Below are 22977 nucleotides of genomic sequence, written 5' to 3' on the forward strand. Positions count from 1 at the left end.
GAGCAGGTTAATGGCGATTTTTATACAGGCTTCTTTCGTGAGCTAATAAAGCAGTCATTTGTTAAAGGGGCCATGAAACAATTTTTCTACTTCCTCCTTAGCTTTAATCGTCAACTCAAACGCGAATTGTGAAATCACGTGGTCGTGACATTCCTTCGGCACCGGTGCGATGACTCCTAGCTTCCACCGTGCTTTTTATGCACACCATAGAACTTGTCATTCCCCAGTGACAATAAGTTCCGTCAGGGCACTCATTGGCCACGAACGCGAATCCAAATATTCCTCGACGGATTGATTGTTGACGAGCGCATACGTCCGGGTGACGCAGTTCTCGTGTCCAATGCGTGAGCTGGGCTCTGCTGACGTCAGTTTGGCGCCGGTGACGCGCTTTTGGAACCGCGGATGCATCATAGTGAAAAGGCGCAGAGCTTTCGAAGGCAAGAAGGTACAAAATAGTCCGCTGTATTTTCAAATGTTCGTACCGAAAAGCTGGCTTTTGACTTTCTAGCCTCTTTCTTTTGGCCAACTAAACGATATGCGATTAGTGAAGTCCCAATTTAAAATCATTCATCCCAACCCAAAATTCGTTTCATGGCCCCTTTAAGGCGTGCTGTGCATTATAATTTTTTTTTTCGCGCAAATTAGACTTTATGTGCAGCCTATGCAAGAATAAATTTTCAACCAAAATTAGGGACGGCGCCAGGATCTTCATAATGGGGGGGCAGTGGGGAGGCGAACCAAATTGGAGGGAGGGGGGGGGGGAGGGGCGGTTGCTTTGAGGTGCTGTCGCCCACGGGCTTATGCAAGATAGCTTATGCGGTGTGCTCATTGAAAAGGGAAATGCGGAGACACGAGGAGGAAGACGGGGGGGGGGGGGGGGGGGGGGGGTATCACAGCAGGGACCTCTGCCCCCTGTGCTGAGCCTCACAACCAGGTTTTGCTTCCCTTTCTCAGACAGTGCGGAATTCCCCATAACCTCGACTTTAGCTAAGCTCCCCTTCGTTCACGTCTCCGGTCTCCGCTGAAGATAAGCACCACAGAGCGGAATACGGAGAAAGGCCAGCAGGCGTCACAAAGGGAAGCTGCTTTTTCTAAAGCGCTTGACAGCTTACTCGCCCGCGGTTAGGGAGACATGAAGGCACCCTACCCGCGGTACGACTTCCAGTGGCTGGAAGTTAATAGTAAAAAAAAAATAAAACGCATGAACGGCTCTAAAGTCTGGACACTCGTTGCACTGGGTCTTCAAGCCGACGTCGTAGGCAATTATTTGTGTACAAAGCTGCTTCATCTTGGGGTGGCAGAAGAAATTTTAGGGGAGGCGCCCGCCACCCCTCGCATCCCCTTGGCGCCGTCCCTGCCTGGGAAATATGGTACAGTGCTAATCACACTTGTCTATAACGCGCGAGCGTGCGGCTTTCTCCGGGGAGCGCTAGACTGGTGTCATTCGCGGAAACTAAGCTAGTCACGTGGCGCAACATGGAACGGCCCGCTCGAAGGGTGTCCTGCCAAAAGGTGTCGCGAACCGGTCGCGGTTCGAGTTCGACCAGGTTCGACTTTTTTGAACTTTTAGTAGAAAGTTCGACGAACCTTGTATTGAGGTTCGACTCGTGTGCGCATGCGCGACAGGCTGGCCAGTTGGCTTCGGATTGGATGGTAATGGCTAAGAGATGAATTAAGTGCAGCGCTGATTGGCTATTTCAGTCAATACAGTACTAAAAATTAAGTTATTAACTTCTTCAGTAATTAGAATTAGTTTCTTTTAATTGCAGTTGTTCACAAAATAAAATAACCCCTTGCATAAAAAAAAATTCTCCAAACCTAGACATACTTGTATTAAGGTCTGGCCACACTGTCCATAAAGTCGAACCGGTCGAATTTGGTGAAAAGTTCGAAGGTTCGTCGAACCGGTTCGACTCAGTCGAACACCGGAAGTTCGACCAAAAAATCTGGTTCGACAAAAGTTCGCGACACCCCTAGTCCTGCCCACTCTATCAGCTGGCGGTGAACGCGGAAGGCTGCTTGCACGCTTTTTACAAACATCATTGCTTGAACAATAAACAAACTAAAGCATGACAAAGCGTATCAGGAAACAAAAATATATCATATAGCACTTTAATTTTATCGCTTATCAAGCTGATAGAGTGGGCAGGACACCCCTCGAGCGGGCCGTTCCATGTTGCGCCACGTGACTAGCTTAGTTTCCGCGAATGCCACCAGTCTAGCGCTCCCCGGAGAAAGCCGCACGCTCGCGCGTTATAGACAAGTGTGATTAGCACTGTATATAGTGTAAAACAATTTTGCACCTTTAACAGTGCAAATTTTCCGTGCATACCCAATGCATATGCTGGGGTTCTCGCACCAGAGTTTTAGACGCTGCCTGTTCTTTTCCCCGCTTTCCTTTGCACTTCCCGTTTTCCTACTCCGTCAGGTTTACCATCATGTTCAACCTGCACCAGCTCACCTGGTCTGTACTATTTTTTCATTGTAACACCATTACACTTCTGAGAAGACACCAAGAGTGGACAAGCAACTTGCATTAGACTGGAGTTCCTCTGAATTGCATGTCTCGAATTAAAAGGTATAAATTTAACATCAATCAAGCTCATAAGGAACGCTTTCTTTTCCTTTTCAGTAGACATTTCTGCAGCAACACAATGCCTTGGGGGGGGGGCTTACGTGGAACATTTTGGCACCACTCAGTCTCCCAAACCTGAAGCAAGATATGCATACAGAGGCAGAAAATAAATTTAAACATACTAAATGCCCACAAAGCACGACAGCGTTAGAAGCCCTATCACTCTCGGATCAACCCAACAACTAAAAATCAATCTGAACCACAAAACGAATAAGAGTTGTTTTAAAAACAGTTTATTCAGTTTTCGACACCATGTTTTGCAGAAAGAATTCACATCGGTGGTGAACGAATGTGCTTATCAACAGCAAATGACAAAGATGGGCAAGGTTTCTTTCAAGACATTTAAAGATCCTCAGCAAGGGACCCCAGAAACCAAGTATGATACAGAAAGCAAAAGATGATGTATGTGACGAACTCGACGTCGCACGAGCTTAAGCGTAGAGGTCCTCTCGGTCCATGCCGATGAAGTCTGGCTCCTCCAGGCTGCTGAAGTTGAGGAAGTGCGACGGACGATGGATCTCGTGGTAGAACTCCTTGGGATTGGCTAACTGCAGCTCATACTTCATGTTCGGGTCGTGACGCACACCTTAAAAAAAAAAAAAGAAAAAAAAAAAAGTAAGGCAGATGAAGAAAGGGGCTGTAAAATTAGCGATTCCTCCCCTGAATTGCTACACAGCTGGACTCATAGCCTTACAAAACGTGAGAAATTAACTAAGGTCAGCCTGCACATCCAACTGACCTAGAAGGCCATTGTCAAATTGCTCGATGCTCCATGACTAAGGCTTTGCCACAACGTTCACATCTGATCTTTTGCTTATTGTAAATTATGTTTTACTTTTAGTAAACACAATTGTTCACTAAAATTATTTTACTGTATTCATCCCTTTCCTTGTGATACTGAATCAGTGCAATGAAACTTAATCCTCAACACCTGTTGCCTCTGCTACAAGGACAAAAAACGAACAACTCTTTGGGTACCTCCAGATCACGCATTTTCGAACAATTAGAAATACTTGAAATGTTTCGAGTGACCGTCTCGTTCGAGAACAACCTTAATTTCCCTTCAACACCTTTGAGGGATTTGGACGTGGCCCATACGAGCAAAAGTATAATACAGGATTTGTTTCTTCGCTGTATGTAATAATACCTTCCCCTAGAAAGAACTAACCACTCATTTCACTCTCTAAGAAGCCCCCTTCATTTCTTCTTTACATGACGGCTACTTCTTTTTGAAAGAACTGCTACAACAAAAACAACATGGTTAATAAAAAGTGTCTTCACTACCCTTTATACAGTGAGACACATTTAGCACGAACAAGTGCGCACCACTTTTTCCTGTTCATTACTGCCACGTCTGAGTAAAGCTAGAACGATTTGAGTGCTAATGGCAACAAGAACCTATTCAGCCAGTGCTACAACCCCCCAATGGGGCCTGGCAGAAGACCCACCCATGAAGTTGTAGTTCCAGGGCCCCTGGGCAGGCACCATGAAGAATCCCAGGAAGCGGTCCGAGAGCAGCATCTGGACGCGCTCGTAGTGCGAGGGCAGGTACCCCTTGGGGTTGTTGCCACGGTCCGTGTTCTGGCGGCCCCACTCGTAGCCGCTCGGGGTGAGCTTGTAAGCCGTCAGAGAGCATGAGCCTGGCGTGAAACTGCACAGGGCATAGAAGAGGGGAGGCTTGTAAAGGGGGCACAGAGATTAGGCGATAGCCCTAGAGCAGGGGTGGTTAGGCTGAGCCAGCCTGAGAGACGCAGACAAAACCACGAAACTTCCAAGAGCTGCAGGGGGGGGGGGGGGGGGGGGGTCAAACTTTTGTCCACAGCAATAATTGAAACTACTTTCAATCTATCAGAGTCAAAAGCAGTCCAACTGCACATAAGATAGCAGTAGCACAAGACTACCAAACCGCAACCTGTCTTTCGATTTAAAACGCGTGCGTGCAATTCTTTTGGAGAAGTGCCCGTGTGACCGGGAGGGAGGTGAGGGAAGGGGAGGGGGGTAGGGGAGGGAGCCACGAGCTGCACTTTGACACGCGAAGAACCGCATGCGACTCGCGAGCCGAAGCTTGGCCACCCCTGCCCTAGAGCTTCCCCAACAAAAAGGGGGTGCTTAAGGAGGTTCAGACATAGGACATGCTTTGTTTCAACTTGGAAGAAATGAAGGGAAGACATACCTGCCTATAAACGAACAAACTTCTAGACACATCTAGGCACAAGACAAGATTTGCATCGAGTGGGGTGCAATATGTGCCAAAGGAAGATTGTTCAGGCTTGAGCAACCATTAGCTATTTGGGAGGGCAACCCTCCAGAACAATTAGCAGAATGCCACAAAAGATGCTGTCAGCTTCCGTGGCAAAAATCTGCTGTGCATGAAGCTTTAGTGTGAAAGGATGCAAAAACATAAGACACTACACTTCTCCCCCAAATACAAAGGGCCCCCCACTCTCCAGCGTATCGCCATGTTCGCTAGTGCCATTCCTCGGTGTAGCGTCCAGTGTGAAACCCTGTCGCCTCCAGAGGCTTTGTGCTCAATCAGAATGCCCAGTATTTCCCCTGGTCGTTGGTACTTGGTCAAGCGACACCCAAACATTCTCAGTCTAACCTCAGTTTCCCAATGCATGACGTAAGAATATTACACACTGTCACAGGGGTTATTTCAAAGGACTGAAAATGGGGGGTGTAAACAAGGCCTAAAAACTGAGTTACTGGCTAGAGATTTAACTTCTGAACTACTCAAGTGATCGAAATGAAATTTGCAGGGGACATTTAACATAAGATGTAAGTGTTTTGTGCAAACTTTCAGCTCTCTAGGGCAGTTTTACATACCTGCATAAGAAGATGCATCACTCTTTGTTAAGAAATCTATGATATGCAAATGAAGCTATGAAGCACCATTTTGAATGTCTGAATATAGAGTGGGGGATGTCAAACTTTGGGCTATCTAGTTTTTATAACTCAAATGTAAAATATTTCAGGAAGATTCATTACTTGCATGTCTGTCCTATGACAATTTTTTGAAAACAGTTTTTTCTCAATGAGGACTTCAATTCAAAACAAAATATAGTAGATAGCCCAATTCCTCAGTAAATTTCAGTTTAGAAACATCTCATTTTTGGTATCAGAATACTTTTACCTCCAAACAAAAGATTCCTTCATATGAAATATGCAGCAAAAAGTGGAACCGAGAAAAATGCATTAGAACATTGAACTTCTCTGTTTTGTTACTGCATCAAAATGTGTTGAAAATATTTTATACCAACACAACTATTTGGTGTATGGTTATCAAATTTAGTGTAAGGGTGTATAATTAGTTTCTAAAACCCAAGAGCTCACATTTGAAAAAAAAAAAATTTTTCAAAAGAATTTGAAATTTAGTTTTTTTTTAAGGGGGGATATGGCCTGGGAGGGTCAACTTTTGAACCCTTCATCCAATTTGGTTCAAATTTTGAGGGTTATTTCAGCACTATGAGGAAGGATAATCTGCAAAGTTTTAGCATTATTGGTCAACTTTACAGCATGCTACGGTTCTCGCACTTCAGAAAAAAGACACTTCATTAGGAAGTCTATCGTAGAAAAATAAAATTAGCTGGTGGCAAACTTTTTGCTTTAATGTGAAGAACAATACCCACAGTGCAACCTAGATAAAAAATAAATTGCAAAATATTCAATTATAACAAAAATAAGAACATCCCAAAATTTAAAAAAAAAAAGTAAAATTTGTTTAAAAAAAAAATTTTTTTTTTTCATGAAGGAGTAGATTTTTTGAACTGTGAAGTAGTCTATCTTGTTCCCCAGAAAATTTCAGTCCCAGAAAACCTTGAATGATGTCCCTCTGTATTCAGAATGTCAAAAGATAGCTTTCCTAAAACAAGAATTCCTGCCAAAAAGTGAAACTGAGAAAAATGCGTTTGAAGTTTCAACTTGTTTTTTTTTTTTATTTTCGGACGATGCCAGAAACTTGAAATTCACCCGAGTCATTGGTGGCACCTTCAACTACATGAGCATGAGGAGGGCAGTGCGTTGAGGCCCCCGAAGAGATTCGTGAGCTTTGTGAAACTGATGCCACAGTCTCTTCCAACAACGCCTAGACGTACCGCGAGTTCGTTCTCTCGAAACTTGCCGATTGATGGTGAGTGCGGTGTCGCGACGATGTCTCCGCAAGTCGAGCAGCTAACAACAAACTAAAGGTTGATGTCAACTTCTTGCAAGCTCAGTAGTTTTCCGTGGCACTTGAGGCAGAGTAAAATCGCAACAAGAGTCTGCATGGCGGACACATTGAGGAGCCGTTCAGGGGCTTTTCAACGGGAGCGTCTGTCAGCCCCGGGTCGTCCGTAATCCCCGCGTCGAAATCGCGCAGGCTGAGCTTCCTCTCGAACGTGGTGAGCACATCCGATTCGGAGATGAAGCTGTAGGCTCCGATGTCCGCCAAGCACCAGTTGAGCTTGGAGATCATGACGACGGTGGCGGAGACGGCGACGATGGTGCCGGCGGAGACGGGTCCCCGTCTCCGCCAGCCCTTTGTTTCCGCCGTTGAGAACGCCGGCCAAAGCTACTGCGAGTGCTAACTTTGGAAGCAGGCATTTCTCGGCAGAAAAACTACCGGGAACAAAGAGGGAAAACGAATCTAAACAGCGGCAAACTAGCGATACGATCAGAAGCGATACTGGCGATACGATCAGAAGCGAAAGAAGCTGCCGATAGCGCGCGCAGGCGGCCAATCGTGAGCCCTGTTTCGGGTCACAACCAATGGGATTGCTGGTATCATAGTTCCCACGTTTTTTCTGCTTGTATGTACGGGGTTCTCCCGGGACACAGATAGCCTCAAACGTAGCAAGCTTCTATGGGCAGAAACTAGAAGAAACGGCGCTTCCAACGAGGGTAAGATATCTCGGCTGCGTCGAACGAGCGCGGAGTAGGCCTAATTTGAAAAGGCCGAACTTCGCCGTCTGCTTGCTCGGCGGGTCGCCGCGCGCGGCCGCGAGCTTGCCGAAAATAATTTTTTGCGAAATAAATACTGCGCATTTATAAATAAAACTTTCTGAAACTATGCTTCAGAACATAGTGAACCCAAATATAATATTTTTTGAAAATGCATTTTTTCGGAAAAAAATGGAATTTCGTGGCCGTATCCCCCCTTAAACAAGGCAATAGAGGAAGACTAAATAAGATCTGGAATTCATAGATGGCATCAAGAAAGCTTGTTGGGCTAGTTGGTTACTCATCATACTGTACTATACGAAAACAACACTGACAAGACGGAAGAGGTACACCACACGACACTGCTAGCACGAATCGGACATCGGTGCTTTTTTGCATTTTACATCTAAAACAAATTGGAGGGCAAAAACTTTTATGGCATAGGCTAGTGTCCCAAAAGAGGACTGTCTAGCACACTAGTCATTTTGACAACAACTCTTTAATTCTAAAAAGGAAAAAAAAAAAAAAAAAAGAGAACAGAAAAATTCACAATTGCTTGTTCGTGCTGACAGTGTCACGCTTTGTATATTGAAGGAAAAATATGTCCTTTATACTTTTTCCTTGAGGTATACCATGCCGGAAATTAAAAGGGGAACCGACCTGCAGGTGATGATAACAGTCTTCTCGCCGTCCCAGGAGGGGTTGTCGGCCATGATGCGGGCATGGGCGCTCACGTCCTGTGGGGACAGCTGGGGCAGCTCGTTCGGCTGGGTGTGGATCCAGCCCAGGGGTTCGAGCTCCCGTAGGTGCTCATGCTGGGGCAGGCCTTGGGGCAGCTGCACCCCTTGGTGGGTGCCACATTGGGGTCCCACCACGATGCAGCGGATCTCCTTCACCTGGGGGTTGTCCACGGGGCTGGCCCCGTACAGGTAGCCCGCTATCTGCGCTCGTTTCAGAAGGGGGGAGAGGGCACCGTTAACCTCGCTTCCCTCGAAACGAAAGAAAAAGCTGGACCGGGGGTTTCTCCAACTTTCTCAACTGATGGCTGAGCAACGCCAACGCCCCAGCCCCCCCCTCCCACTAGTCCTTTGAGGCAATGAAGCAAAAAAGTAGTGCAGAAGCCTATACGTAGCTTGCACTGACGTCGCTTGATGGACATAAAGGGGGAAAGGGCGCGTCAGAGGGTAGCTTCGGATGCGTTAACGAAACATTTTTGACCACCAGAAAGGGGTGCGGACCAGGGGGAAAGGGCACGGGAGAGTGTAGGCTACGCCGCATTAATGAGGCACTTCTGGCCACCAGAAAGAAGGGCCAACTAACGTCGTGTGCTAAGCCATGTGTAGACCTCGAAAACAATGCACATGTTAAGAAGTGTTTGGCATTGTATATACACTCCGTGCGACGTGACCGGGGCGCCGCCGCGCGGCCGTTACCAAAGGTAGGCAGTGAGAGCCCCAGCAAAACGAAACCACGCCGCGTACATTGGTACGCATTGAAGTCGGAGCAGTGCGGTTCCGCTGGGTTGACAAGATGAACTGCTGCGTCGTTTAGTGCTCCAATAGTTATGCGTCGTATCTCGTGGGGACAAAGTTTCACAGTTTTTCACCTTGCCGATGTTTTGTGGGACAACGACAACGATGGACCCGTGCCGTACGACGCGAGAAATTTGGTCTCCCGATCATGTCTGCCACTGTGTCGGCATGGCTGACATATTCTATACTGCCGCTTTGTGCTCTGTATTTGTTTTCGTACCAGTAACGCCTACATATCTCAGCTCGAACTGAAATGCCATCCCACACTCGTGGGTATGCAGTGCAAATTTCGTTGAAGGAATGCCCTCCAAGGAAGTTTCGTCCCCATCGTACGTGTCGATGATATTTCCGGACCAGTATGGCACGCAGCCTGTACTTCATGAAGAAAGATTCGGACGGTACAAAAAGTGGCAAATATGAATCTAAGGAAAACTACAATAAAACTTGGAATCAATGGACAATCGATGTTTGAATATGGAAGTTTATGTGGTGTGCTTTCTTTTTTGATCGGCCTCCTTTTGGATGTGGAAACGCTGACACCCAGAGTTTTGTAGACAGCAATTTTTTTTCTCAGCTTTAGAGCCACCTATCGCAAAGTTGTACAAACTGAAAGTACCGTCCATTGGTCCCTTCCTACCTGTAAAGTGTGCACCTCCCGGCCATGATGAGTGTCATGGTCAAAATCGGTTCCCATTTAGTTACGCCGCCCAAAAATATTTTCACCTGGTTAAACTATGCCACCTCTTTTAGGTATAATACATGTTTTGTCAAGTTCCGGTTGTCCAAGTACCTGTGTGCTGAAAATCAGCACCTCGCACAACCAGATTACGACACAACAGGTGACCGCAAAAGCCTTTGACGGCCAAACCGTGTGTTGGCCGGCCAACTTGGTTTTCTCGGCTTTGAAGCCACCTTTTGTTAAGGGGAAACACTGCTTCTTGAGCTTTTTTTTTTATTTATGGTCCAATCCAAATGAAATTTGTAGAGCATAATCATTTTCCCATTCTGATGACAAATATGTACTTTGTTTTAAAATAGCTTGGTTAGTTTTGATAAAATAAGCTATTTTATTTTAATATTTTATAAGCGAGATTCCAAAAAAATTATAAAGAAAAAACTCAAAAAGAAATATTTCTCTGTAAACTAAAAGGTCTACAGAATCCAATAAGGTATAAATGAAGGCTCCATGGTTATTTATAACATTTTTACGGCATTTCTAAATTATCAGTTTATAAATCAAGTTTTACAATCTATATTGGAGGTGCTAACAAAAAATACTGATGCCTAGGTTGATGCAATTACAGTAAAACCTCGTTATAAAGAAGTTGAAGGAGCGGTCGTAATTACTTTGTTATAACCATTAGTTTGTTATAGCCAATGTCCATTTCTTCCAACTATTCAAGCAAGGGGAATTATGATTGCTTTGTTATATCCATTTGTTTGTTATATCCCATTTTGTTATAACGAGGTTTTACTGTAGACTCCTTATTGGATACCCCACTTATACACCTACCAAAGAAAAAAAGAATTAGGAAGATCGGTTGTGTACAGGCTGAGATACGGCTTCCGCAAAATAGCAAACTGCGCAAAAAGTTCGTTTCGAGAAAACAGCAAAAAAACGTTCGCAGACAGATTTTTACTGCTACCCGCGGCGAACTCCACTCGGATGCAACATCCCCACAGATCTTGCAACATAGCTTGAGTTTTACTGCAAGTCCATACTCGCGATCGCATTTTATGAGTTTGACATCGCCGCAACAAGCTTTACACTTCGCGAGTTGAAGAAGCGAGTTCACGACGTCGAGGCTTATGACGATGAAACTCTCTGTACTCTCGGGAGCTTCTTGATCGGCGCCCAAGACGCCGGCCATCAGGGCAGCTTTCCACGTCAGAGCGGACGTCGACGAAAGTTCTTTAGAGTTTTTCCTCGGCTTTTTTTTTTCTTTCTCGTCAATCTCGGAAGCGCGGAGCATCACTGTGTCGAGCCGCACTCGCTCGCTTGAAGTCACGGATGTCGACGGCGCCGTAGATGCGACATCTTCGTGTTCGGGCTCCCGCACCTCGTCGTCGACGTTCAGGCTCGCGGGAAGTTGAACTGCGCCATGGATTAGCTTCCTCGGGCCCTTTTTTAGTTTTTTTCCGAACTTGTGAGCCGCGCGAAACTTTTTCTGTGGAGTTGTTGTGATCGGCATGATCAGAGATGCGCACGAGAATCAAACAAGATGGCGGATCGGAAACAACGAGCAGACGCTTCGTAACCCTAACGGCCAATGAGAAAGCACCATTTGCACACATGATCCGAAACAGCCAAACGCGTGGCAAGATTTAGTTTTTTATTTGTGCTTCGCTCTCGGCGGCCAATCGCCGTGTAGCATCGTGAAAGGCAGGAGAAGAAAGAGCGGGAGCGGAGCTTTCAAATGAGACCAAGATGTCCCCCTTCTATCGCGTTGTTCTCGAGCTACCGGCATTCAAATTGTACCCTTTTTTTTTGCTTTTTTCGGAGGAAGCATCTCCGTTTAGATACTTCAAATCAATATCCCAAAATAAATAGGGCGTATTTTGCGATAATACTTAAAAGATGCGAAGATACCTGTAGATATTAAAAAACATAATTTCAAAAATGTGATTTTTTTGTCATTTGTTTGTTTCAAGGAGCCGTGTCCCCCCTTAAGTTGTTTGAATTGTAAGTACAGTGCACTAGTCCCTTCCTACTTGTAAAGTCCCCATCTCCCACGAGAAAGTGGTATTCTCTTCACAGCCCTTTCACGGTCAAAACCGTTTCCCGTTCAATTATGTCGCCCAAACCAAATTTGCACCTGGTTTCCCTATGCCACCTATTTTTGGTTCTCTAACTGTTGTGTCAAGTTACGGTCCAGTCCAAGAACCTGTGTCCAAATCTGCACTTCGCACAGCCCGGTTATAACACAACATTTTGGATCCAATATTGGATATTCCTGACAGCCCGATTCCTTTATTCGTTAGAACCTTAACCACCTTAACTTTCACACAATGCTGTCTTAAGGGGGACATGGCCTGGGAGGGTCAACTTTTGAACCAATGTCTCAAATTGATTCAAACTTTCAGGGTGAATTGAACCCCATTAGGAGTGATGACATGTAAAGTTTCAGTCTTATCGGCCAACTCTACAACATACTATGCTTAACAAGCTCCAGAAAAAAGTTACTTTAGAGTCGAACCCCGATATAACGAACTTCAATGTAACGAAATCCTCGATTTAACGAAGTATTTTATTTTTCATAATTTCTTGCCCATAGACTCCATGTATTTTTAGTCTCTATATAACGAAGTCTATTTTGCTGCTATTTCAATATAACGAAGCGCCATTGCCATAGAAGGCAATAAATAAATACTCTAAAAAACAACTTCGCAAAAAAATTGAGGTTAAATAAAAAAATTATGCGCAAACGCGAGCGCTTGCTAGGTTACTTCACGGGGACAGGCCTTCCAACGTTCCTAGGCTGCCCGAGGATGCGGCGCCGGTAGCGCCGGCGAGGCGTGGGGCAAAGCGGATTCCGCGGGGCTGGCCAGAAAATGCCGAGCAAAAAGTTAACACGGCATAGCAGCATCACCACTGACATTCACTGATCATCATAGTTCACTGTACCGCGGGTAGCGCGGGAGCCAACTTCAGCGGGGGAGCGACGTGATGGCGCGACCGCGCGGGCAGTGCCATCTAGGAGAAGACAGAGAAGACCGATTATCGTCTTGCGAGCGTGATGTAAAGCAAAGGCGCAAGCACACTGTGGGCGCAAGGGTACAAGTAAACTGTGCGGTCAAGAGTGCTGTGTAGGTTGGAAACATTGGCACCGCCTAAGCAACTTTATTTTTCAACCGGGCGGTTCACTCACGTGCTTGCTGCCTTAGGGAAACGTAAAGTTCTTTCTTTGGATGTGAAAGCAAACGTTTTGGACGCCATCCTGAAGAAACTGCCGAGATCACGAGCACTCGGGAAGTGCTCGACGCAACGGACGTACTGAGGAGGTACACGGCGTCGCATGGGCAGCAAGATGCCGTGCAAGCGCTATGGGCGCTCGAACGCCGTATGACGCCGCTGCTACTGTCGGACAAGGCGCAAGCAAAACTCGCGGACTACTTTGCCCCTAAATAAATGTCATTTTCGGTGAGTTTTCATACCCGTAAAATGTTTCGGAATTTTTTTTTTTGCATGCTAAAGCCAAATTTCGATTTAGCGAAATTTCAATGTACCGAAGTAAATTGCGAATTTTACCGACTTCGTTACATCGAGGTTCAACTGTATTAGGAAATGTATTTAAGAAAAAAAATAATTAAAATCCACAAAATGTTTGGTTTAATGTGAAGTAAAATACCCATAGTGCAAGTTAAGGCAAAAATTAATTGTATAAAATGCAATTCTAGAGAAAAACAATAACACCCAAAAAGAACAAACGATTCTAACAAATTTCTGAGTTTTAAAATATTCAGTTTTGGTCATGAAGAATTTAGCTCTTTCTGATTATGAGTACCTTAACTTGTTCCTCAGGAAATTTCAGTTCAGGACAGCACTGAATGAAATCTTTACACTTTCAAAATGTCCAATGATACATTTCCTCACACCACATTTCCTGCCAAAAAGTGAAACTGAGAAAAATGCATTTAAAGATTCAACTTTAGGTTTCTTTCTTTTCTGTGGGTCCGAGGTAGGCAAAATTCACCAGGCGCATTGTTAGAACCTTCCTCTTTGAGACTTCCCTGTTCCCCTGGCAATAGCTAACAGTTTGTGTTGTTTGTAGGCTCGCTAACTTTTGTAGCAGGCATTCCCTGACAGATAAACTGGCAAGAACTAAGAGGCAAATCACACTGAGAAAGAGCAGCAAAGCAGGAATAGGATCTAAAATGGGAGATACTGTAAAGGGGCATTACTGAAGACGACACAACATCACGTCACCGGAAAGGACCAATCGTAAACCCTGTTTCAGGTCTAAACCAATAAAATTGCTCATACCAAATTTTCAGAATGTTTTCTGTTTCGATGTATTGGGTCCTCCTGGCCATTGATACTTGTAAACGTTGAAAGCTTCTACGGGCTAAATCTACAGTAAATGGCACTTTCATTGAAGGTGAAATGTTCTGGCTAGGTTAAATGAGTATGAAGCAGCGCTAAATAATAAACACAAAAAACTTGCTCCCTGCTGACTCGGAGGGCTGCCGACATGTTGAAAATAATTTATTCTGAGATAAATCCTGCATGTTGATAAATGAAAGTTCCTGAAACCATTCTTTGGAAGTTAATAAGCATAAACATATCATTTTTGAAAAAAACGTTTTTTTCTGAAAATTTTGAATTCCGAGGCCATGTCCCCCCTTAATAAAACTTGGCCCACTTAGTGCACAAACTTAGTGAACATCTCACTCGCCTCCAAATATCATCGTCCCAGCAGTCCTACGTTTACAGCGACGAGCGAAACAAATTTCACACTGAGAGCAATTATGGTGGCGGCCGTCTTGCTGTTTGGAAAATTGCTCAAACCCCTTTTTCGACCGCAACTACAGAAATCACCCCTAATAATGACTCAAACTCAATATATAAGAAGCGGAGAACAGCTAAATGCCGTTCTTAAGTCTCTCCCAGCATTCATGGAACGTCACCCCCAACTTATCGGCTTAAAAAGCAAAAGTTTTGTCCGTGCGCACTTCCGCCGCCTCAGCTTCGCACGTGAAAAGGCGCCTGCGCCGCAGGCTGCTGAGCATGCCTCACTGTCGAACGCCAGCTCCTCCGCTAGCGGCGCTACGCGCATTTTCAAAGCACCCCCCATAGTTCCCGCATGGAGCGTATAGTTATGCATCAAAGAATACCTCATACAAGCTAAAATAGCGTTCACATGTTAGAGGGTGCTTAAGTCGTAATTATAAACCAATGGACAGCAATGTTCTGTTAAAATAGTGCATTAAACTGGAAAAACACTTTACTTAGAAACAGGGACTGTGAAGGGGATTTCAGAGCTTCGGGAACCCCCGAGGGTATCCTGAGAAACCCCGTTTGAGAACCCACAAAGTAAGACTACAAGTTTCTTGTAAATACACTAGTCCATATGCAATAGGTACTCCATAAAATCAGAACTCCGGTAACTGAAAATTTCTAGATAGGCAGAACTTGCGAAAGTTAAAAATACAATGTACCATGTACAAGCAACACAAAAATTAGAAAAAAAAAAAAAAAGACACCCCAGTCAGGTGTCTACTTTCATTCCTTCTTCCTGTAACGGTGTGACCACAAATAATGCTTCAAAAGCGGCGCACCTGAGTCCTGAGGTCGGAGATGATGATGAACTTCTTGAGGATGTTCTTGGGGAGGATGTAGGTGTACCCAGCCTCCTTGATGTCGTCCGACGACACATAGATGTGGTTGGTGCGGAGGTGCAGGTTGGTGGCCGAGATGGCACGCACGCGCCACTCTGTCTTGGAGGCAAACGACTGCGTCTCGTAGTTGCTGCAGAGGAAACACCACGATTATTCAAGTGCAGCAGTCTCCTAAGCGAGTTTCACGATTCTGGGGCCGTACAAAGGAGGCAAACTATCATTTCCGCCAAGTTGTGCAGAGCAAACGTAACAAATGCCATTTTAGGGTTGTTCTCACCGACAGATGACCAGATAAGTGGAGATGCCTGTGACTAAATTTAATGCATGTTTCCTTTTGTTACACACTTAACCTTGAAACAAGCACCGCACAGCAGGAAACTACTCCAACTTTTTAAGGGCTAAACCAGCAATATTGAAGAATAAACCATGTAATGAACAACAAATTCAGCAGGGTAAATATTTGCATGCACAAACTTGTTCTAGCATATAAAAATAGTTATATTTCTTCAGGTGACAGGCTGGAGCACTGTGATGGACACTAGATGCCATAAATGAAGAACCAAAGAAAATGTGACAAAAGGTTAGACCCAAACGTGTAGGCACATTGGCACAATAGGAGAAGTAAACACATGCGTCCAAAATGTAGCTTCCTGGCAAATTTGTACGCATCAATCACCCTAAATTTGTGAGGTATTTGTGTAGAGAAAAATTGAGCAGTCCTGCGTTAATCCACAGTACAGTCACGGCGATAATTGTGACATGTCACGGTGGAATAGTTGGACATCAGGGTCGTGTTCACGCACTGGTGCTGCGTGCACCAAAGCATTTGGAACGAAATAGACATCCGACCGCTTTGTTTCTAATGCCTTTGTTTCCTTTTTGTTCCAGAGTGCGTGAATGTGTCTCCCGGCATGAGCTTTTGGCACTGACAGTGCTACGACAGCATTTTGTAATCGTCTTTTTCTTCTCTAGAGAGTGCGTGCAGTGGGCATCAGGTACTACAAAAACTCAAAGTATAGAGCGGATCATTATTGTTGTAGTGTAGCTCAGTGGCAACGTCTCCACTCCGCACGCAGCGGACCCAGGTTCGATTCCCGCGAGGGCAGCGGGCAATTTTTTTCAAGGATTTTACAACATCGACAATAGATGCCCTATATCGCCAACTACAACATCATCAACAACTAAAACGGATGCCATTTCCAGTGGTTGGAAGATCCCTTAACAGCAACCACTGTAAAAGAAACAAAGAGGGAAAGGATACAAAACCTGGTGGTGGAGGTGATGATCTCGTCGCCGTGCTTGTTGACGGTGCGGGTGGTGGTGGCGGTCAGCTGGGACTGCTCCTTGGTCTGCTTCTCAATCTCGGCAATCTGCTGCCGCTGGGCCGACGGGGCAGAGATCTCCATGCCCAGGATGATGTCCCGGATCTCGGATTGCGTCAGGGACGCCACATTGACGCTGCAAAAAGCACACAACCGCCGTGAGCGTTTTCGCAACAACTGCACTCATCTAGTGGCAATTACTGTTAGCTGAACTTTGAAGGACAAATCCAAAGGAAGAAAATGATGGTTGTTACTGAGGTGTATCATGTATCAATGCACACAGGGAGAAGTGGACCTCCCCCATGTGATTGAGCAAATGCCTCAATTTGAAAAAAGTGAACGGTGCAACTTCCTTTTCACAGTAGAGTCGCAGCCATAGCCGTGATACGTCATGGTGAAGTCATTGGCTACTGGCGTCTCATTCATGCACTGTGCGGTCTGTGAACAAAAGCGTTCTGAAGAAAATGGACATCTAACCATTTAGTTTCGAACGCTTGTTTCTTTTTTGTTCCGGAGCGCGTGAAAGCTTGTCTCTCAGCATGAGCTCTTAGCATAGACAGTGCTACAACAAATTCTTATTGGCTATTATTATTTTTTTTATCCATAGGGCGAGTGCAGTGGGCATCGCGTGCCACAAAAACGTTATATATAAGATGGGTTGTCAATGCTGTGGCGCGGGAGGTAACGTCTCCGCTTCGCAAACGGCGGACCCAGGTTCAATTCTTGCAGATGGCGGGCTGTCCCCGAAAATTTTGTCTTTATAGCGGAGGGTCACACGGAGTAGCCCTGTCCCACGACCGGCGTTTTGCAGACATTGGAAACACCAGCAGCTGCCCTTGGGCACAAATAGGGCTTTCCCGGAAAGGAAGAGTGGGGACCTACTTGTTCTTCTTGCCGTAGTCGGCCAGGATCAGGTCCTTGAGCTGCACCTCCACCTTGATCCACTCATCGTCCGTCAGGGTGGGCCAGATGTGGTGGGGCTCCGTGATGGTTGTCTTGTCTGGCTTCAGGATCACCTTGGTCCGCTCGTTGTTCACGTGCAGGGCACGCAAGATCAGGATCAGCCGGGAGAACGCCTGGAATGCGCACATTCGTTCGAGCCACCATTGAAGGAAGACACTTTGATGCCAGGCGCTTCTCCCCCACTTTATCGAGAACTTTCCTTCCAAACAAGGGCACATAGTGAACGTGCACCAACGTCTGTAAGAGTAACGTTTGCAGACGCCCAGTCTGCCAAGGTGGCCGGGCATATCCGCTTGGAGGAGAAACTGTCGGCGGTATCATTTTGTCATTCTGAAAGGCTGAAGCGACAAGACCAAATGCAACGATAAAAAATATGCCGCATTCATAAAATACCGAGCGATCGAAGTCTGTTTGGCGTCTTGCGGCTGACCTTGGAACAGTAGGTGCCCACAAGGTGTCTCGTGTCTCCCCGTTTCCCACTTGGAACAATGGCAAAAGGCGGTGCTCATGCCCATCCTTTTCCTTTTTTTCAAAAATCACATCTGCCAAGTGAACTGCAGCTTCTGTTCCAGCATTGCAAGTGCACACATACAGTGCAACACACTTATAACAATAATGAGAAAACGCGAAATTTCAATCGTTATAACCGATTACTGTTGTGTCTGGACTAGAAACTGATCGTTTCCAGTCTAGAAACTCTAGAAACTGATCGTTATAAGCGGTACATCGCTATATATGGTATCATTGTAAGTGGGTTGCACTGTACTGGGACAAAGTATCGGTAGCTGCAATTTCCAAAAACAAACGAGAGGGCACCGGCACTGCCATGGACAGTATATTATTGGTACTTTCTTGCTATTATACTCATTTCCACAGTCGGCGAAGCCTTTTTAGCGGGCAAGCATTTCTTTTGGGAGAATGAACTAATATGGCTAAGAAGGAGGAAATGAAAGGTATGGCATCACAGAGGCACTATATCCCTAGCTAGGGAAGGAGAGGAGTTGTATTCCATTCACCCCTGAGCTGAAGCTGCAGTGGAGACTGCACGCTCGCTAGACCAGTTGTCCGTCTATCTTTTGTCACCCGATCACGCTTCCGTCTGTACCCACGCGCCACAGGGAGCGGGGTCGAGCGAGGAGAGGGAGGCGGTCGATTGGTCCGACTCACGGCGGCCACGAGCGGAACGCAAGCATAGCGAGGCTCACGGTGTATGAGGAGATGGTCTTGAGCCAGTCGTCGTAGAGGTTGAAGAGCACCATCTGCGGTTCGGTGGCCTTCAAGATGAGGTCTCCAAACTTCTCCACCTTCAGGCAGGCTTGGAAGGGCAGCTGCAGCTCACTGCCCTTTATCACAATGTTGGGGAAGTCCAACAAGTGCACCTGACGGAGACAACATGCACCCCAATAAACTGCCAGACTTGCACAAAAAAAGAAAAATTGTATGGCAAATTGCTGGGTAATTGAGTTGGACACATGAAACGTTTTCGCCCCACAAACGTTTAGCTATACTCAGAGTTTCCAAACATCTACATTCACGGCGCTCTTCGTCGGAAAACGCCTGGTACGTGTGCATCAGATAGTTGTTCCCAGACGGACTCGCCGCTGCTTCTTCAGGGAAAGCGAGCGTACTGTGTGACAAAATTTGCCATCCAAATTGGTCTACTGGGAGCAGCTGCACCTCGTGGCTACACCGATATGCAATCAGTGTCACGTAATATAAATTTCTTCCTAATTTTGGCGGGGAAGTTGAATTGGTATTAAGCCACGTGACTATTTTCCCGCTAAATTTAAGGCAAAACTAAACTTATGTATAGGTTCCGCGACATCGAATTCCCCCGCTAAAGTGAATAGAGAAACTAGACTGGCATACAGGTCATGTGACGTCAATTTCGCTGTTAAATTTAGCGGGAGAAACATAATTGCTGTGTAGGTCACATGATGCCGATTTTCCCCAATATTTAGCGGGGAAACTCAATTGGCCTATAGGTCACGTGACACCATGTTATGCAAATTCATTGCGACATCACAGGCCGCGGCTCCACAAAAGTCGAAAGTAATAAAAAAAAAAGAAAAAAGAACCAGTCTCCTCTTATTTAAAATGCACAAAGTTCTACCCCCAAATTTCACATGTACGATTCATGCACAAGCAGGCACAAATAAACAATGCTCACATAAATACCTATATTACTACTAAAAAAAAAAAGTCTCAAGCTTTTAGCACTTTTTTAGCCAGACCAAGAGCATTGAAGCATGCCATCTTTTTGAAGTGTACTGAAACATACCTCACTTCATTCAGAAATGCTGCATCTCAAATTTATTAAATTAAAAAAAAAAAGAAACAAAAGCTATTCCACAGAAATGCGGAATAGCTTCTGCAGAAATGCGGAACAGATAGGCACTTAGGAGAATTAGAATCACGATTTATGGTCATTATAAAATACTGTATAAGCTCGAGTAATAGCCGCACTTCTCATCAACAAGGCCTGTAGGGCTGCTTTCCCACAGAGTATGGAAGAGCGAATCACCACGGTCAACAGAAAAATGGCAGCGATTTACGGGACAGAGATGACATCTTCACGTGAAAATGCTATCTGCTCAGATCACATTTTTATATAGAATCACGTTCTCGATATTGTTATTCATAGCATTTTTTATGAAGAACGCGACAATTGGCTGTATGTGGACTCTGCAGGAAAGTAGATGCAAGGACTTGTTCATAAGTGAGGCTATTACTTGAGGAAAAAAACGGTAACCTACATTTAGCTGCACTTAAACACCATACCCAAAACAAGTCCAAAAGTTAGCTGAAACCGGGAAAGCTGATAGATTGCAAATGCCGTTTCCACAAAAACTGGTTACTGAGAAAGCAGGGCAGAGGGGAGGACTGTTATGGGGCAGCCTACCTCCAGTGGATCGAGCATGCCCTTCCTGGTGACAATGATCTGCTTGGGCTGCTCCTCCACGGGCAGGGAACGAATCAGGGCTGCTACCTCCTCAGCTGTTTTCCACTTGGCCAGCTGGACAGTAGACACAGAACCTCACATTGGCAATAGCAGAAACACCACAACACACTCTACACACCTGACATACACAAGCTTCTATCAGTGCTTTATTTATTTTGTCATTACTTCCTTCCAACTTCTACATTTCATAACCATGAATTGGTGGGCCCATATCTTGAATTACAATCTCCATGGCCTTTATATATCAAATGAGGCTCCCACCCACCTAGCCATCCAATTTTCTGCATAAACCATTCAGGAGCCTGTCAGCTAATAGAACACAGAGATTTGCTTTGTTTAAAAACAATAATCAAATCTAATAAGAACAAGCAGCTACAAGGACATAGTCTTTGTCCTTATGTTGCCTGACGTTCCCAAGTGATTCCATAAATACCGCAATTTAGTGCTGTGAACAGACGAAAACTTTTCAGCCCTCCCTCACCTGACCAAGACGCTTCTGTCCTGCCCAGACTGACGTGTGGATGATCTTCAAGAACAGCTGACCCGTGCGAGGGTTGAAGATGAAGATGGCCCCGTTGATGGGCTTGGTCGTCAGGTTACCTTCAAATGTCTTGGGGACAAAGAAAAAAAAAAAGAAAATCAAGAATGAAGCAACCACTTATGTGAACTACATGCAACCCCCTTACAACACCCAACCCCCCCCCCCCCCCCCCCCCCCAAAAAAAAAGAATATGGAGTAAAATAAGGCATGGCAAAGAACACTGCCTCAGTAGTATAGTATGTTTAACTAGCTTACAGCTAATCCATGCTTTATCTTTGGAAAGAAAAATGGAGCTGTATTTTTATTTGGTAATCAAACCACTGTATGCAGAATTGCTCACCTTTCCCAAGTATGTCCTGCCTTCTTTTTAGCTACAACAGGGGAATGCACAGGTGCACAAACCGAGGCCAGGGATTGTTCTAACTCTTAACGTGTTGACATGCGACACGTTAAACCATGCGCAGTCAGTCGAAGCTGCGGGGTCTGGCAGGCATCCAGCTCCACCACCCTCCACTAAAGCATGTTTCAAACGACACAAAATCAAAGTTGGCTTTCATTAGAACTTAAAATGCAATTCTGCATTAAAAATCCTGAAGCAGCAGGTGCAAAACACTTATACAGTACTTGAACAAATGTAAAACTCTCGGCTTCCCGAAAGAGCGCCATGTCGCGCACCAGGCACCCCAAACCATGGAGGTAGGAAGCTTCTGGAGGCGACATGAGGCCATCAGAGGAGAAGCCAGAAGTGTGGAGGGACATGCAAGCCCCCAAAGGTGATTAAAAACCAAGAGATGCCTTCCCACCAAAAAAAGAGCTGACCTGGCACCAACAGCTGTTTTGGTCACTCTCGGGTGACCCAAACAGCTGCTGGCGCCAAGTCAGCTCTCCTTTTCATCCAATGGCGTCTCTTGGATTTTGATCACCGTAGGGGGAGTGTCCCTCCAATCTTCTGGCTTCACCTTTGGTGGCTTTCTGTCGCTTCCAGAAGCCTCCCACCTCCATGCCCCGAACAGATGGCGAGCGTCCCCACCTTGTGGATGGTGACTCTGTAGACGTTTGTGTCGTCCACGAACCAGATGATCTGGTTGGAGAAGAGCTCCCCGTAGTTCTGGGACGACAGGTAGGGCTCGGTGGGCTCCGAGGAGTACAGCTGCAGCCCCTTGCGGATGCGCTCGCGCAGCACATACAGGGCGGGGTTGGCCTTCATCATCTTGGCCATGGCCTGCTGGATCAGGGGCTTGCAGCCGGGGTACCAGTTGCCGTATGCACTGCACGACGGAGCGGGCACCCCCCTGTTCTGTCAACGTCTCCCAAGTAGGCGACAACTATATCCGGTGCTAACACATTTACTCTAGTGGTATAGTCAAAGAAAGGACGAGAACTACAGGGAAGATTTTCAGTTGTCCTGCCTCCAGGGCAAGCGTCCTACCTTCGATAACACTTTGGGTGTCTCTCGCGTGTACGTGCAGGAGGCAGTGTGTTCGAAAGGCACATCCTGCCCTTTTCATCTTGTCAGGGGCTATAGCTGGAGTGTTATTTCCTACACAGTCTAATGGTTTAGCAAGATGAGCTGCACTATAGGATATGATCAGTAAAAGGTTCCTCAGCCTAGAAAAATTGACAGTTCTACGAGAAAAAAAGAGACGGACAAAAATGGTGTAGATCATCTCAATTGCTTCTGAAATTGCTAAAAACAAATATGTGGCATGAATATTACACTAAAACCTCGTTATAACAAAGTTGAAGGAGTAGTTTATTATACATTT

The 22977-nt window shown here is 45.6% G+C and overlaps 1 protein-coding gene across 1 annotated transcript in view; it reads right to left on the reverse strand.

Moving 5' to 3' along the window:
- Positions 1–2852: 2852 nt before the first annotated feature.
- Positions 2853–22977, reverse strand: part of LOC8038593 (pre-mRNA-processing-splicing factor 8) — an 83546-nt gene continuing 63421 nt past the window's right edge. Inside the window, exons 32-41 of the mRNA XM_040215801.2 lie at positions 22242–22479; positions 21152–21280; positions 20611–20724; positions 18914–19087; positions 17628–17821; positions 16690–16881; positions 15364–15553; positions 8213–8493; positions 4084–4286; positions 2853–3221 (exon numbers count right to left, since the gene is read on the reverse strand). Of these exons, the coding sequence (XP_040071735.1) occupies positions 3067–3221; positions 4084–4286; positions 8213–8493; positions 15364–15553; positions 16690–16881; positions 17628–17821; positions 18914–19087; positions 20611–20724; positions 21152–21280; positions 22242–22479 (1870 nt within the window). The 3' untranslated portion in view covers positions 2853–3066. The remainder of the gene's footprint in view (positions 3222–4083; positions 4287–8212; positions 8494–15363; positions 15554–16689; positions 16882–17627; positions 17822–18913; positions 19088–20610; positions 20725–21151; positions 21281–22241; positions 22480–22977) is intronic.

Source organism: Ixodes scapularis, unplaced genomic scaffold, assembly GCF_016920785.2.
Source record: "Ixodes scapularis isolate PalLabHiFi unplaced genomic scaffold, ASM1692078v2 PGA_scaffold1__304_contigs__length_218370807, whole genome shotgun sequence".
Taxonomy (NCBI): domain Eukaryota; kingdom Metazoa; phylum Arthropoda; class Arachnida; order Ixodida; family Ixodidae; genus Ixodes; species Ixodes scapularis.